Here is a 17,500-nt window from a genome sequence, read left to right on the forward strand (position 1 = left end):
CGCCCGGGGCCTGGAGAGGCGGCGTGAGCCGAGGGCAGCGAGTTTCGAAGGGCGGAGGTGGAGGCGGCAGCGAGTGTCAGTGACGGTATCGCGGTGCATGTGGCAGGTTTGGTTGTCCTTCCACCCCCGCTGTTGGCTTTTTGCTCCATTTCTAACTTATTCAGAACCTCTTAGGGAGTGTGTTAAGAGAGACAGAGAGAGGGAGGTGAGTCAGAGTGTCTGGCTGGGTTGTGTAAAACCTGCAGTGAAAGCTACCCCACCCCCGCTAGGCAGCGGTGTTAGGGCTTTCCTTTGTGTTAGTGCTTCTTTTGAGGAATTTCGTGCGTCTTGCAAAACTAAAAAAAAGTATCAAGGAAGTGATCTACGATTTTTTATATTTTTTTCATTATTTTCAAAGAATAGGGCAGTCTGTTGCATGTATTGTCACTTGAATTGTTCTACCTGAAGATATATTTAGCTTAATTTTGATGCTTATTGCATTTGAACAGATATCTGGAAACATGGCTACTGAACATGTTAATGGGAATGGTACTGAAGAGCCCATGGATACTTCTGCTGCAGTTACCCATTCTGAGCATTTCCAGACATTGCTTGATGCTGGTTTACCACAGAAAGTTGCTGAAAAACTAGATGAAATTTACGTTGCAGGTAAGATGTAAGACTTGCAAAAGCACATGCACAATATTTTATTGGATTCTGCTGTCTTTGGGCTAAAATAGCAACTTTTTGTGGTTTCCAAAAGTATGGGAACTGCAGTCTTGTCAAAATCTATGGATGTTGTATATTCAGTGCTTTAATTTGTTGTAGTATTTTTCAGAGGAAGGTCTTGAGCTGGGCTAGTTGGGCTGAGGGGTGGGAAGAAGTATGCAAGTGACCAGAGCAACAGCTGGAATAGACACAGATGGTTTTTAGGAGGAGTAGGTGATGTGGTCTTTGTTCATTTTTTACCTTACGTATAGGCAGCTGTAAGTAATTAAAGCTTCGGTATGCATCTTCTCACTTAAAAGATACTTACTGACATGGTGTTTGGGCTCATGGATGGAAAGGTTATTGTATTGGTTTTCTCAGATGTGACAATAGCTAGTATTTTTAAGCTTGATTTTTGGATTGTGGTGGTCATTTTTAGTGCTGCAGTATATTTGTCTTTGTAATCTTCTCAAAACATACCAAGGTATCATTGCTAGGCAAGCTAAGTCAGATTTCGATAGGTTTTGATAAATTCTTCTAAATTCAGCTTCAGGATATTGAAATTAAATTTGGCTTGTGTAACATTTGGGTTTCACAGAAGTCAAATGAATACATAAATGCAGTAACTTTTACTCTGAATCTTAACTTTTTTGCTTTTAATTAAAGAAAGGTTAAATACACTTAATATTTAACTTCAGGAGAACTAAGTGGTTTGTTAGGTATAGTAACTTACTTTAATCAGTGATTGATTTAGAGGTCACTATAATGTGTTAGATGTGTTAAATGTGGTTTTACAAAGATTACTGCCCAAATATAATTAGTAATTTTTTTCCTTTTCTCTAGGGCTAGTTGCACATAGTGATCTAGATGAAAGAGCTATTGAAGCTTTAAAGGAATTCAATGAAGAAGGTGCACTGGCAGTGCTTCAACAGTTTAAAGACAGTGATCTCTCACATGTTCAGGTAATGTTAAGTAATTTAGAATATAATTGTTGAGGGATAAACTACTGATTGACTGGCAAGAGATTTGTTTATGTCTCTTCAGTTATCCATGTGTTATATGTGAAATGAACACTCTATTAGTTCATGGTAAAATGAGATTCAAGCTTGTCATGTTTTCAGAACTGAAGATTCATTCTATCTTTTGCAGAACAAAAGTGCCTTTTTATGTGGAGTCATGAAGACATACAGGCAGAGGGAAAAACAGGGGACCAAGGTGGCAGATTCCAGCAAAGGACCAGATGAGGCAAAAATTAAGGTATGTCCCTAAAAAGAAGTTATGAGGTCTACCTGTTTTTTTTTAAAGCTGTTGTGACAGATACCTTTATTGTTTTGTAACTTTTTCTTAAAAAGGCTATTATAGATTGTCATTATTGAAAACTGTCACTTGTATTTTTGTCTTGCACTTCTTCCATTTCAAGTGGAAATTTAATATATTGTTAATTGCTGAAACTGAATGTATATAAACATGAAAAAGATTTCACAGTCTGCTGTACATGTTGTTGAGACAGTTACACTATTTCACAGCTAAAAGTTTGTGGAAACCTGTCAACATAGATATTCAAGTTCAGAACACATAAGTTCAGCTACTGCTGCTGGGGTTTTTTTGTGGTTTTTTGTTTGCTTTCCCCCTCCCTTCAGTTCAGATGTAAGGCAACTCCACAATAGGGAGGAGATACCACGTGTCTGAAAAAACAGATTGTAATGGATTTAGGATTTAGCCCACTTCTTATGACATAATCACTGTGCTCATAAACTGTACCCCTCAAACTGTCGCAATAAGGGATAAATTATTTCTTGGACTATGTCTGCTACTAGCAAGAGGCTCTTTTCTCAAGAGTTAAGCATACAATCATTTTATTCTAAAATTCTGTGATTAACAATTTTATCAAAGATTAAGGGAAGGAAAACCATCTAAGCATGCCTAGGTGATGCCATAAAAAACCCCGAGAATCTTTGTTCATTGGCATTTCATGTGTAATGTGTAAAATGAGCATGTTATATTACAAATAATTATGTACCTTGTAAAATTAGAAAATCTTTTTTCTCCTGAGTTTGAGTCTGTGATGCTATTAATTATAAATTCAAAAAAACTGGTGCAGTTTTCGTCACTACCACATAAAACAACAATATTATGAGGACTTTTTTAATAAATTCAAGTAGCATAGCTTTTACTGCTGATGGCTATAGCATTTAAAATAACTGCAGTTTTCCAGTTGTGAAATTGCTAATATTTGACTATAATTGGGCTTGTTTAATGTGCAGTTTCTTTATGTGTAGAGTTGATTTGTCTTTGTACAAAATTATTAAGAAAGCCTTGATTTCACAGGAGTTTCACATGCATTTGCATACTGAATTTCATCTAACATTTTAAACTGATAGTATATCTGTAACTGCATGTAGTGCTTCTAGTGAGAGTTACTTGTCCTGGGATGCTGTATGCGTCTGCAAGGGATTTGGAGGGGGGAGGATAGGAGAAAGGAAGTAGTACTACCATGTGAGTGGTTGGATACCTGAAGCAGTCTGTACAGTGTTCCAGGGCTGTAAGCACTTAAACATGTGTTCTTTAACTTCACACTTATGAGTAATCTCATTAAGTGAAGGGAACTCTTGTGCATAAATGTCTGCAGGATTGGACATGCCAAAACAAGAAGTGGCTCAGACTAAGATCTTCCTAATTAAAGGGAAGCTCACTGTTCTATTACTTCTTTTTTGGGGGGGGCAGGAGGGGGTGTGTGTTTTGTTTGGATTTTTTTTTTGTATGAAAATGAAGGAATTGGGAAAACTGTATGCGAATCTCTAATTTTCTAGCAATGTTTCTTTACCTGATAGTTTTGTTATTTGTTTTGCAAGTTTCTTGTTCAAGTACTAGCAGTAGGTTGGTTTGCCTGTGGGATCTTCAAAGCAGCACAGTTTAAAAGGAATTATAAGCGTGTCTGTCTGTGAATTTAGGGCAGCTAAACTTGCTCAATTTGTATCTGATTTTAAAGTTTTAAGTTTCTTACTTGAAGGCACTGTTGGAGAGAACCGGCTACACCCTTGATGTGACTACTGGACAGAGAAAGTATGGTGGACCTCCTCCAGAGTCTGTATATTCAGGACAACAACCTTCCGTTGGTACAGAGGTAAGAAGGGGAATATGTTTATGTAGATGTGCTCTTACTGATTGCAAATATTTTTTTATAAACAGTGCTCCCTATGTCTGTTGTAGATATTTGTGGGCAAGATTCCGAGAGACTTGTTTGAAGATGAACTTGTTCCATTATTTGAGAAAGCTGGGCCTATATGGGATCTCCGCTTAATGATGGATCCACTAACTGGTCTAAATAGAGGATATGCTTTTGTAACTTTTTGTACTAAAGAGGCAGCTCAGGAAGCTGTTAAACTGGTAAGTTTTCTTGGGACTTTTTGGTTTTTTTTGTAAGAACACTCTAGCTTAGAAGCAGTTGTCCTGGTCCTAATGCTTAAGTGCTTAAGATGAAACTGTCATTGTTAGATCACTTCATAAATGTCCACTAGGTGTTCTTAAATGTATTTCCATGTTGCATATATATTTTTACTGAATGCATTAGGGACAGGGGGGCAAAAAAAGCTCATGGACTTCTGTTTTGGTCCTTTTAGGTGCTTTATTATTAACCACAATTGTATTAGCAATAGTGACTTCTGAGCTGTCTGCATGTGGACGAGTTTTGGAGAGCAGTGATGTTGGGGTTGCTGTGGGCAAAGCAGCGCTGGTCAGGGTGTCTGTGACTCCTGATGTGCTTGTGCACCAGCAGGGGGCCTGCACTGGAAAAGTGCTTTGAAGTCAGAATTTCATAAGATACTTCAGATGGGAAAAAGTGTCTCTTGAGTGTTGAAGGTCTGTTCTGTTTGCTGCAACTGGCTGGAGAAAGTCATAAATCCTGCCAGCTTAAAAAGCATTTCGTCTGTTTTACACAGAGGTGTGAAATAGTTTGATATAGGATACTCCTAATAAGCTTTTCAGGTTTTATGCATGAAGTACCCATCCCTAAAAGAGAAGGTGGGGAGAGACAGTACCCTGATCTTCGTACCACACCTTTGTTTTCCTGGTTAAGTTAAAGTTGAATTTTTTGAGCTATTTGCTACTACATTGATATGGCCAAGATCAGTGTGTGGTATGATTTCCAAGAGTGCTAACCACAGTCATTCTGAAGTGTACTGATGCTATATTGCTGTAGTAGGCTTAATGTACTTTGTTTTGTAATACAGTTTATCTTAAACTAAGGTACTCAATGACATACTAATATTAGTCAGTTGGTGGAGACAAATCAAGCTGAAAATAGGAATGTGTTTTAAGAAGGTGTACAAATGTCTATGAAAGTGGAAGTACAAAAATAATCTGGCATATGCCATTCAGCTTTTTAAATAAGAACAGTTGGTTGTTCCAGCGTACAGTCAGATATGCGGGGATAACTGTGTATTAACTTTGTACTTTCATTGTTAACATAGATGTTTATATTGTGTATGAACTTTTAAGAGTTAAGCACATGACTTAGCAAAGTAATGAATCAAATCACTTTAGTCCTCAAAGGCACTTAGTAATTGAACAAAACAGAATTTTTCTTCACTTAGGTGGATTTTGCTTAAAGGCAGCATGCTCTGAAAACATCATATCCTAAGCCTCAGTCTTCCACTAAATGATACAAGGGAATGAGGTACTTGGTGTCCCTTTATGTCTGATCTTTGATATGCAGGAAGAAAGGGTATTGTTTTTCAGTTAAATAGCCACTGAGGATAATATCTGAAAAGTGTTGCAATTGATGGGGCAGTCTTTCAGCCTTTATGCTAAACTCATTGAAAGTAGGGTTAGTTTTAAATTGGATCCTGTGACATTAGTTGGTGTTTTTTCATGGTTCTAGCCATAGTTGACTGGCTAGCTTAGTGTAGTGTAAGTTTCCCAAGTTATCTAGAAGTGATTTGCAGAAGTATTAGCACATTGTGGCTCTTGAGCTCAGCTGAAAATTGTGAGTCTATCACTTGTATTAGTTCCACATGCAATGGGAGATTGCTGAAAGACTGCTTAGAAATGCTGAACCCTTGGTTCTAGCCATTTTCATATCTTATTATTTAAACAGGTGTTCTTTTCGATACTATCTGTAATCTTCTGATGTGTATACAACTTATTTCCCAACTTTCTGGACTCTATGGGATAAGGATTCTTCTGTTATTTTCTATCTTCTTCCCAGAGGCATTTTTTTTAGGACTCTGTGAAGTATAGAAAAAATGAGACTAAAATCCTCTGCACTGCCTGTTGGCTTTTGAGTAATAAGAGACAACTATGTTTTTGTCAATACCCAGACTGCAGCAGAGAATAAACTGACCTGTCTTCAGGCTCTTGGAGTTGGTGTAACATACTTTGCATACAGTTCATATCTGTGTGGCTGTTGTATGTATCATCCACAGTCTTTATAACAACTTAAAGTAAAACTGAACTAAAATTTTTGGATAGGCATGTTGTTGACTTACTGTATTCATTAGAAGAAATCTTGAAGTTTTAATATGTTGAGGCCTTGATTTTGTTTATGCATATGCATTTTTAAGCCACTTAAAATTAATTTATGTTCAGATTTGTAAATTTTCTCAGTATCAGGCAATAGTATCACTCCACTTTTTTCTCAAGCACAACCAGAACTATTTTAAACACCATTTAGGGAATTTTCCCCTTTTTTATGTCTATTATTTAATTCAGTGTGGTTAACCCATTAAGTAACTTTCTAACTTAACCTAGTTAAGTAGAAATGGCATCTCAAATGTTAACACAAGCACTCACCATCAAAGTATTGTGGGTTCATTTTGGAGTTTTTTTTGAATCTCAGTAATTTTTTTTCCCCTCTTAACACATTTACTTTGCTTTGTACTGTTTAAGAATTACAACTCCAGTTGTGTTCTTTTGCACACACATTCAATTCTCCCTCCTCTTTCATAAGAAGTAATTAAAGTTTTTCAAAAGATCCCTGTGTGAATGAGGTTACTGTAGACATGTGCAAGATAAATACTTTTGAGGTGAAGCTTGTAGGAAAACGTACTGAAAAGTATAGTAGCATTCAGTGTATTTTTGACTAGAGCAGGTGTAAGCTTGATCAAAGTGGGACTACAGGTGGATTATGCAAATATGCCATTTAAACAGTCTGCCAGCTATGCTTAGCAGTACAACTTGCCATTTGCTCCTGGAAATAAACTAGAATTGGTAGTGAAAGTTTAAATGGATAAAGTGACAAGACAGACTGTATGCACACCTTGACTTGTTTGTAAGTTCTTATAGAAGTCAGCAAGGAAAAAATAAAAAACTGTTATATTGTCTAGAAAGCAGCAGTATCTGTTACTGACTTCAGACATTGATTCAGTGGTGACAGGAGGGGGAAGCAGTATGCTGACATAGCTAATTTGGTAGCCTGACTGTTTTGGCACTTTACCCAGATCATGATCTGGGCCTGTTTATGTCTAAGTTTTCAGATGGTATGTGAACTATTTACCTAAAAATCACCAACGTGATAACTTGATATTTGAGAGCACCTAACTGAAGACTGTTTTCTATGTGTTAAGAGAAATATGCAATGGAAAGTAGTAGTTAATGCATTGTAGTATGAAAAAACTACTGGAAACTATTGCAATATGCAGAATATATTAATTTTACCTTGCTGCCATGAGTTGTACGAGAGACTCTTTTTGGATTAAATATGTAGCTGAACTTCGGTTTTAGGGTTTAGCGGGAACAGTTAAATAATATGTTATCTGTACAGAATAGAATAGAATATTTCATTTGGAAGAGACCTGCAACAATCATGTAGTCCAACTGCCTGACCACTTCACGGCTGACCATAAGTATTGCTATCATGATCATCATCAAGGGCATTGTCCAGATGTGTCTCTTAAAACACTGACAACTTTGGGGCATTGACTGCCTCTTTAGGAATCTTGTTCTAGTGTTTGACCAGTCTCTCAGTAAAATAAGTTTCCTAATGTAAAGAAATGTTTCCCAATGCACACTTCAGTTAAAAAAGAATTAGTTTCACAGACTAATAAACTGTAAACTTCTTTAAAGGTGTTTCTTTAAAGAAATTCTTTTGAGTTACTGTAATCTGTCTCTCATTAATGTGTGCAAATCTGTTTATTAGTGATGATAATAAACATACAGTCTTCCTCTGCAATTGTTTCCCACTTTAAAGTCAACTATTCCTCTGCCACATAGGTAACAGATACGAAGATAGAAGTCTTTTGCTGTGTCCTGCTATGTTTTGAGACATAATTATTTGTGAAGATGTCACTCCAGAGCCTTTTCACATGTACAGTTCTTCTTTTAGCTCGCTTTTGGTGCAGTTAACTAGCTTAGAAAAGTTTCAGTGATGTAATTTTTGTTTGTGCAAGATAAATATAAGTAAACATCTTCCCACTGATTTTATTTCACAAAAAGCAGGATAACTTGCTTATGCAGGAAGATTTACCACCAAACACAAAATAGCTCATGGAATAAATAGCTAGATAAAATTTTAAAAAGCTGTCCTGCTACTTGTCAATATGATGTCGACCACAAAATACAGTTTGTTAGCTAAAGAACAGTCCTTTACAGGGCTTCCAGTTGGAAAGGGGTTGATGTACCGCCAGTTGACTGTCCTGCTGCTTATCTGGATGGTGTGTGTCTGTGTCTGCATCTCAGTGAAAAGCATTTTTGTCAACAGGTGTTTACAGTAATACTTCTTTTTTTCCTCCTTAAACTGCTGACTTGTTCAGGGTATTTTCTAAATCTACTATGAGAGAAGCATTTGAACAGAAGTCTTAGTATTTCAGTTAGTTCTTGCTGTTTACTGTCTTTACATGTGTAATCTTTGTGCTTTGGAAAGTATTTGCCAGTGGCTCTTGTACATTTTTTGGAAAATACCTGATCACAGCTCTTTTCCTTTTGTTAACTATGGAACTTTAGAAGAGAATCTGACTTTGAGACTCATGTCTTGTATTACACACAAATCAAGAATTTATAGATAAAGTCTGTAGAGGAACTTGCATTTTTTTTCTGCCCTGTTGTGAAGGGAGAAGCCTTGATCTTGATGACTTGTACATAAGATTTACCTTTTGTGGTTCTACATGAAAAAGTCTCTTAAGGAACAAGTATTAAGAGACTTGAACAAGAAGGGAAGAATAATTGTTGGCTGAAATTGTGACGAAATCTTAGAGAACATGGGTACACTTCAGAATAGGTGAATATGCATTGTAAGAATGTGTTAAGATGCGAAAAGGTAATATATTGCTCAATGCTGGGTTTTCAAGACTCAAGTATTTGGTATGATGCTGTTGAAAGGGAGATAAAATTATTTGTAACTGATGAATGTCCAATTATTTTTTCTTGCAGTACAACAACCATGAAATTCGTTCTGGAAAACACATTGGTGTATGCATCTCTGTTGCCAATAATAGGCTTTTTGTTGGCTCTATTCCTAAGAGTAAAACTAAGGAGCAAATTGTTGAAGAATTCAGCAAAGTAACAGGTAAGTCAGTAACTATGTTTTGTAGAGTTGGAACGATGTCAAATGTGATGGGTGATGAGCTGTCTTCACCATCACTTACAGTCAAATGATGATGAATCCAAACCAACACCGCTCAGCATTTGTCTCAGCTTTTAGGTGTTGTTTTTTGTTTTTGTTTTTGTTTTTTTTTTGTTAAACTGTGCTGAGGGCTGAAATATTTCTGATTACGCTAGATACATGGTTTCAAGTTTTACCTGTAAGTGTATAATGTTTAAGAAACCACTGAAAGAAATTTGAATTTGAAGTTTAATAATTTCAATACTAATAGATGTTTTAAAACTTCTCAAGGCAAAACCGAAGCTAGTTGAAGAATGTAGCCAGTTCTATGTTTTAGTGATCCGATAAGTCGGGATAGTCTGATGTCTCTCTTTGAAAATGTCGGTCTTGAGAGAAGGGAAACTACAATGTACATAGTCTCAAAGGTTTAGTGTGTTCCTGCTTTTTTGGAACCACTTGTCAGATGCACATTTGCCTGAAAGATAATCCCCACTTCATAATGCAAATTCATTTATTGAAGACATGACAAATAATTATTTTATTTAATTTCAGAGGGTCTTACAGATGTCATATTATATCATCAGCCTGATGACAAGAAAAAGAACCGAGGTTTCTGTTTCCTTGAATACGAAGATCACAAAACTGCTGCTCAGGCCAGACGCAGGTTAATGAGTGGCAAAGTGAAAGTCTGGGGAAATGTTGTTACAGTGGAATGGGCTGACCCTATAGAAGACCCAGATCCTGAAGTCATGGCAAAGGTAATAAAGCTATAAGGGGACCATAGTACATTTAAAGTGCTGTGTTCCAGATGAGATACTTCCTGACATTAGCCTAAATTAAATAACATCTTTCAGCCTTCTTGACAGAGATGATGTGAGATGATAAAAATATGAATATACTCTGGAAATTATGTGAATTTAAAAACTCTTTATGGCCTGATACTATTTTGTGCTCCCGAGGATGAATAGTGAACATAATTCTTGCCAAAATGACACGTAGGATGATGTACTTAATTTCTTATCTGGAAGCGATGGTGGTGACTCCAAGAATTAAAATGGTTTTATAGTTTAGTATTTGGAGGGACAGAAATCTAGATATGATCACAGAACAAGCCTTAATTCTCTTTAAGCCTGGAACTGTATCATTTCAGTGTTAGAACATGTCAGTGTTCAAAGGTGCACAAATGTATTTTCAAAGTTACCATTAGTAGTTATTTCTGAGAAGTTAGGCAATTAACTTGTATTTGGAACTCTGTAGTTATTTTTAATTTGGGGGAGTTAATTCCTTAAAATACCTAGACTAGTAATATTTTGGATTTCGAATATTTAGGTGAAACTGAAGTCTGGAGTGTTAACATTTTGATGGATGTTGTAGCAGTTGTTTTATTTATGTGCGTGATATTTTGCCAGAAACAAATTACCTGAATTTTTTTTTCCCATCAGATATTGCCCAACCCTGTCTTTTTCGGTTGTGTTGTGTAGCTGAGTTGTTTAATGGAAACTCCTAGCTAGCCCATATCCTTATCTCTTTCTCTTTGCTTGCTTTTCGTCTGTGCTTTTACTCTCATCTGAGACACGTCACTTGCTGGAGTCCTACTTTGATGGACCTAGTAAGATAGCTTGGCTGGGATCTCCTCTTTGGTGAGCCATAAGGGAAAAGGGTTGGGGTGGGGGCTCATTTTAGGAAAAAAGCTGCTTTTGTAATACAGGTATTACAGAAGCTTTTTTGGACTATCCTGTCTGCAGACTTTATTTTTCTTGCCTGGCATCATAGACTATCAGCAGCAGGGGAAGACTCTTGCAGGTAAAATTTGTAGAAGGTGGCACTTCCTAAATATGAACTATGTGTTCAGTTTCTTGGCTCAAAAGAGAAGAGACCTAATCCACCAAACCATTAAAATAAATGAGCAGGAACTTCTGGTGACATAACTGAATAGATGAATAGGAAATGATAGGGGTCATAGTCAGGTGTCTTTTCACAGTAAGTTTACAGATCTGGGGAGTGAAAGGCTAAAGAAATGAAAGCTTGATTGTGTTTAGCCCCATTTACTGTACAGTTTTTGAGTGTATTAATGCCTTGTTTTGTATTTGAAATGGGACATGAAAAGGGAAGAAACATGGAAATGAAGGGAAGAAATACAGAAAATGTAGATAAAATCACCGTGCATACTTCTAGGGCCATGTGCTGAAGATGGGCATGAAGCTTGGGTTGAAGATGTATGGAAAAACAAGACTATATGGATTAGAATACTGAAAAAGTAGAGAACATTTGGCTTGTATCTGAAGGCAGAAGTTGAGACAAGCATTGGTGTCTGACCTTCCTCAGTGGCTCTGTCCCTTAGTTTATTCTTGCAACAAGGAAAGTCTCCACTCCAGGCTTTCTTATCTACCTGCTCTACATTTAGAGAAACTGACCATATCTGGCACTTTTCTAAATGTTAGATTTACTTTCTGTTGTTTATTGCTGTCTTTCTCCTCTGAGAAGGAGCAGTGCAGGTGCAGCTTCAGTCAATAATCTCCTGGATGTGAGCTGCAGGTTGGCTGTCATTGCTTCTGACTACTGTCAGTCTGGAGCAAAGGGAAAGCTATTGACCCATGTCATCTTGCACGTGCTATGGTAGAAGGCTTTGAAGGAAACTGTGATTTGGGAGAAGTAGGTTGTTTTTATCAGAATAATCATCTGGTCAACAGTTTTCTTGTCAAGACTGTTAGAAAAGCAAGTCCATAAGAGCAAACTTATGAGGAAGATGAATTCACCTTTCTAGTGAGAAGATGAACAGTGTTCTAAATCTCGCAGAAGTAGCATGTAATTTCATCAGTATGTGGGCACCTACTAATTTAAATTTCTGAAATGTTTACTTGAGTCTTTTTTCCTTTGTCCTCCAGACTTCTGATAAAATGTTGTGGAGAATACTGTGTACATGAATACTTAAAATTTAAATGGACTGTTAACTTAAATACAAAGTAGCTTGAGCATGATGAGGGATGAAGCTAGATTCTGAAGCTAGATGTATGTGCTACAGGAGATTAGTATTTGTACTGACAGATCAGAGTAGAATTGGTCACAGTATTGCCTTCTGGTCCAAAGTGAACTTTTTTCCAACTTTCAGTGGTTGTGTTGATACCGTAATCTCTCCTAAGTGTCATTTTGTTGCCTCTTATCCCTGTAGTCTAGATAAATTCATTAATGTTTTACTTGATTTCTGTAGGATGGCTGAGGCTACAGAGGACGTTCCGGAGTGGCAGGTTAAGCAGCTAAATAAGGTCTTATGTTTGTGGCTGCCTGGCAGATTACAGGACAAGAGACAGGGCTAGTAACCGTTGGAGAATGTGGCCTGAAGTGTTTGTGCTGTAGGTAAGAGGAGGAAAAGGAGCAGATCCCAGAAGTTTTCGGGATCTTTAATCTTAAGCAGTTTTAAATGTGAGTTCTGCCATTACAACAAAATGCTGGTGCTGGGTATATTGCTTGTTAGGTCTATATATGGATTCTTGTATCTGTGAGGCTTAATGAAAAGGACTTTTTTTTTGTTTTGTTTTGTTTTCCTTCCTTCCCTCTTTCGTTAGCAGTAAAAAATGGGTTCATCTTCTCCCAACCTATGCTGTAACCTGCCTAGTAGCTTTGACATCATATTTGACTTGTTCAACTACCGTTCTAATCAGTAACATGACTAAAAAATTTTGGCTGTTACAGATTAATGGATCTATCTACACTGGGAAAATTTAAATTAGTTGCTTTTTTATTTCTTTAAAAAACATTGTTAGTGCATCTTGTAACAAAAAAGTGATTATTCTGTCAAGTTTTTAATCATGTCTGATATTATGTCAGTCATCATGAATTTATTAGTAAAGGCTAACTAGGGTTCCTCATGAGATTCTTGCTTTCATCCTTTTCTAAACAACAAGAATAAGGAACATTTGTTTAAAGGTTTTGGTTTTTAAAACCATTGATTACATCACAAAACTTCCTGTAATTCATTTCCATAGAATAAGGTTAAGGGAACAATTAGGATATTTTACTAAAAATGGTTACTATGTATGAGTTACAATAAATAAAGGTTAATCTTACCACCAGAACATGTAGGAGAAGCTTAATACATAGTAGGAAACAACCTTGTGTGTAGAGTTAGCCATGACTTCTACCATCTCCTGAGAATCAGCAAGGATAACTATTGCCAAAGACCAGAGCTGATACACTGGGTTAGATTTACGGCCTGTAGTGTCCCTTCTTCCTAACTCTGCATCCCGTCCTAGTTCAGCTAGTGAGTGAGACAGATTTATGGAAGTCTGCCCTGTTTATTTGTAACTTAATTACACAGTAATTCTTATAGAAAGGGTGTCTGGGTTTATTGAGTTCCTATATGTGGTGGGAGTAGAGTATAGCTCTGCTTCAAAGATTGAAGGATGCTTTCTTTTGTCGTTTTACACCTTGTGTTATCTATGTTGACCTTCAAGGTTAGGAGCAGGAAGTCAGTGCTGCCCTGTACAGTGTTCAGTTTTTGTCATCGGCTAATTTGAAACCAGTAGGAGCAAAGGGGATGTGAGCAGAAGTTGGAGGTCTTTGCAGCTGATTGGCAGCTGCACTGTAGGAAGGTGAGAGTATGAACATTCCTTGACAGTAGGAGGTGAGTAGACTGTCAGAGCGTGGTGCCAGCATGTGGAACAAACAAGTCGGAGAGGCTTGTAAATTGGGAGAACTCAGATGACATCATGTAAACATGCTAATGTCCAGTCATTTAGTGCAGCCTCGGTGTGGACACAAGGATGAGTCTTTCGGTACTAACGGGTCACTAATAGGTGATTCCCGTTGTCCCGAGTATGTTGTCTGCTCTGTTAAAAAAGGGTTTATTTTAAGCCTTTGTCAGATAGCTCTGTATTTTATCATATGCAGTTGGTGGTTGCTGAAACTTTATATTGATGATTAGTCACTGTCAGGTAACAGGGCATGCATCAGTAGCTGAAAGATTACTTGCCTTTCTGATTTTAGAAGCTGGATAGCACTTTGTGTAGCTTAAGAGCCGTATTGCATGCTTTAGCGAGCTGGGGGAGGGAATAGACTTCCAGAGTTATTTGGAGGTGGCTGTTCCTCAAGGGAAGGGCAAAGTTTGACTTGTGAGAAAGTCCAAGGGTGACTGGGCAGTGTCAGCCTTAGTATCCCCCTCCGTCTACATTCTCTCTTTTAGTAGTGGCTTCAGGTCCCTGAGTGCCCCACAGGCAAGCACAAGACGTGACACCAGGTATTTGGTGTAGCTATAGCATATGAACCACAAGTTAAGCAGCTTGAAAGCTGCAGACCTGACACCTCTGACCTAGATATTACAGTGATGACTGTTCTGCGCATAACTAAACAAAAGTCTGTCTAAACAGTTAAATGTTTTGATAAGTTAATCGTTTTGTGTGTAACCAATCCTGGTTACCTTCTTTCAAGTTTGAAAACGTTCTGAGGTGAAGATTGCTTCTGTTAGGATCCTTTTAAATGTTAACGCAAATTGGATTGACTTTCAGGATACTAATACTTATGTAATCATGTTTGATAACAGATTCAGTATTTCTGTCAGGGAATTTTGGAGCTAACTCACGCTGTATGACTATATAAGTGTACATATTCATGCATATGTATATAAAATGCTGTACAGAAAACGTAACAATGTTTTCAGTACTGCCAATAGCAGTAACTTGCAAAGCTTCATTCTGTGTTTTCAAATTAGATCATACTTCTAAGTACTTTTTTTGTTTTCACCCCCTTAGGTAAAAGTTTTGTTTGTACGCAATCTTGCCAATACTGTAACAGAGGAGATACTAGAAAAGGCCTTCAGTCAATTTGGAAAGCTAGAGCGAGTGAAGAAGCTAAAAGACTATGCTTTCATTCATTTTGATGAACGGGATGGTGCTGTAAAGGTAAGTGAATAGGACTGTAACTGTGTGTGTTATAAGTAATGAGTAAACATAACATTTAGAAGCTGTCTGCTGCTTTTAACTTGAGAAAAAGGTTTGTCTGGAGAAACAGTAACACATTGTCACTGATAACTTTATCCTCTCTGGGTGTCTCTTAGGATGATGCAGTTGATGGATTGAAAAGTGGATTTTAGATGCATCTATCCTAAGTAATTCTGCTGATGAGTTTCTAAGATAATCATGTCTTATATTTGAAACTGAAGTGTCAGAAGTTGAATGACTCTTCTCACCAAATTATTGGTAGAATCTAAAGCAGTTTCTCTAGGGCTGGTGATAAAATCTTAGGTATTTTTTATTATTTTTGCAGGAAACACTTTTTTTCCCCCCCCACGCAAGGTGCTGGACAATTGAATAATTGTCATTTTTGGATTTTGCTAGCCTGGTCTTGATGTCATCTGTTGTTAGGAAGGGAAAGTGTAATTTCCCTCCTGCCTGTAGTGTTATCTGTTTTTTAATGTTCTGTGGGAGCATGCAGGATACAAGGGCATTCAGTTTTTCGTACATATCCATATACCTTAAAGCAGATGCTTAAGAAGATCATGGAAGGAGTCTTCATAAGATATGTATCCTATCAAGGTTTAGCTATGCAGAGTACCTAAAAGTGGTAGAATCCTTAGGATTTCTCTGCTTGAAATTAACTTGTAGCAATTAGTGTGACTCCTGAAAGTTGTACATGGTGGGAGACGGTAGGGAAGCATTTGACAGTTTGCTGTTTCACTTTTTTTGGGGGGAGGAGATTTGGGTGGTGGTGGGTTTTTTATGTGGATTTGGGGAGGAGGGGTTTTTTTGTGGTTGCTTTGGGGTTTTTTTGTTTGTTCGTTTTTTTGTTTGTTTTGGTTTTGTTGTATTGGGTTTGGGTTTTTTTGTTTGATTGGTTTTTCTTTGGGGGGGGTGTTTTGGGGAGGGTTTTTTGTTTGTTGGTTTGTTTTCTCCTTGTGGTCAGTGAAACGACTTCTAATTTTTGGCTTCTGCTTGAGAAAGAAAGTTATATTTATTACAGGTAAAATAAAGGAATAGAAGCATATACTGATCTTTAGCTTTAGTACTGTTTGCATTGTGCTGACATTAGGAATTTATTCATCTATTACAAAATCTTCACTTTCTGAAGGACAGTTCTGTCACTTCATTAATTGAAACAGCTTGTAAAGATGGAAGCCTGTTTAAAGTTTTGAGTGGAAGATTCCTAAACTGATACACAAAGTCCTGGGTTTGAGAGCCAAGTTTAGATGAAATGCATAACTCTGGAACCCATTATACTATGCTGTCTGATTGTTTGAAAATTTTTTTTTTAGCTTTATACTGTTATTTTAGCTTTGGATAACAAATTTAAAAATGCATACTCTAAAAGATAGAATAAAATTAATAGCTTTGGATATGCTTGGAAGTATATTTAAAGTCTGGTTAATTCCTTCAGGCAATGGAAGAAATGAATGGCAAAGATTTAGAGGGAGAAAACATTGAAATTGTTTTTGCTAAGCCACCAGATCAAAAAAGGAAAGAACGGAAAGCTCAGAGACAAGCGGCTAAAAATCAGATGTAAGTGTAAATGCATGCACTTATGTTGAATTACTTCTGAAAGACGTGTACACTCCTGCCAAATTAAAACATCTGGTTATTTTAGTAGGTATACTATAGTGTATACAGGTTTTCTGGCTTCTCTGAAAATGTTGGATGTGTTTTTGTTTGCATTTTACTTAAGATGTAGTAGTGGCGTTGGTGAGAATTCAGGTACTGTCTTGCTCTACCCATCGAGTGTGAGAGCACTGGAGGAACTGTCTGAAGGTCATGAAACATACATACCTCTTTTTATTCTCAACTTCCATTGGTACAGCCCCCTGTTTAGTAAAGTACTCTGTGAAAGGATAATCCTGATATTCTATCTTGTCACTTCCAGAAGACAGATCTACCCACAGAGCTCGTGAACCCTCACTGATAGAGATTTTGCACTAGTAAATGCTGAACGTGGAAAAAAAAAAAAAGGGACGTTCCTTGCTGGTGTGTTCTGCTTAATGTTCTCATGTGTTTTTCTTCTTGGACATGTTCTAGCTTTCTTAACCATATTCCCTCCCACACCTTATTTCCAAAAATAACTTCTGCAAGTGCTGTTGTGCAGCATCCAAGAAGATGGAATAGTGAGGTTGCAAGATTAATAGAGATCTCCACATGGTGACCTACTGTACACATGGAATTGGTTAAGTTTACCCTGCTTATAGGTCTCATAACTTTGTTAGCCCTTTTGTTCTTCCTTGGGCATCTGGTGTTACTGTAAGAAGTGGATTTCTTCTTTTTTCTTTTGCCTCTCTTCTCTGCCAGGCAGGACTTTACT

The 17,500-nt window shown here is 37.2% G+C and overlaps 1 protein-coding gene across 4 annotated transcripts in view; it reads left to right on the forward strand.

Annotated features, from left to right (window-relative positions):
- Window positions 1–490: 490 nt before the first annotated feature.
- SYNCRIP (synaptotagmin binding cytoplasmic RNA interacting protein) overlaps window positions 491–17,500 on the forward strand; it is a 24,976-nt gene continuing 7,966 nt past the window's right edge. For all 4 annotated transcript variants that reach the window (XM_025895684.1, XM_018077874.2, XM_018077875.2 and 1 more), the window contains exons 1-9: window positions 491–648; window positions 1,531–1,649; window positions 1,837–1,944; window positions 3,698–3,811; window positions 3,898–4,074; window positions 9,052–9,187; window positions 9,776–9,981; window positions 14,968–15,117; window positions 16,589–16,710. In XM_025895684.1, coding sequence (XP_025751469.1) covers window positions 501–648; window positions 1,531–1,649; window positions 1,837–1,944; window positions 3,698–3,811; window positions 3,898–4,074; window positions 9,052–9,187; window positions 9,776–9,981; window positions 14,968–15,117; window positions 16,589–16,710 — 1,280 coding nt within the window. In that variant the 5' untranslated portion in view covers window positions 491–500. The remainder of the gene's footprint in view (window positions 649–1,530; window positions 1,650–1,836; window positions 1,945–3,697; window positions 3,812–3,897; window positions 4,075–9,051; window positions 9,188–9,775; window positions 9,982–14,967; window positions 15,118–16,588; window positions 16,711–17,500) is intronic.

Source organism: Manacus vitellinus, unplaced genomic scaffold (genome assembly GCF_001715985.3).
Source record: "Manacus vitellinus isolate BGI_N305 unplaced genomic scaffold, ASM171598v3 scaffold_4_pilon, whole genome shotgun sequence".
Classification (NCBI taxonomy): Eukaryota; Metazoa; Chordata; class Aves; order Passeriformes; family Pipridae; genus Manacus; species Manacus vitellinus.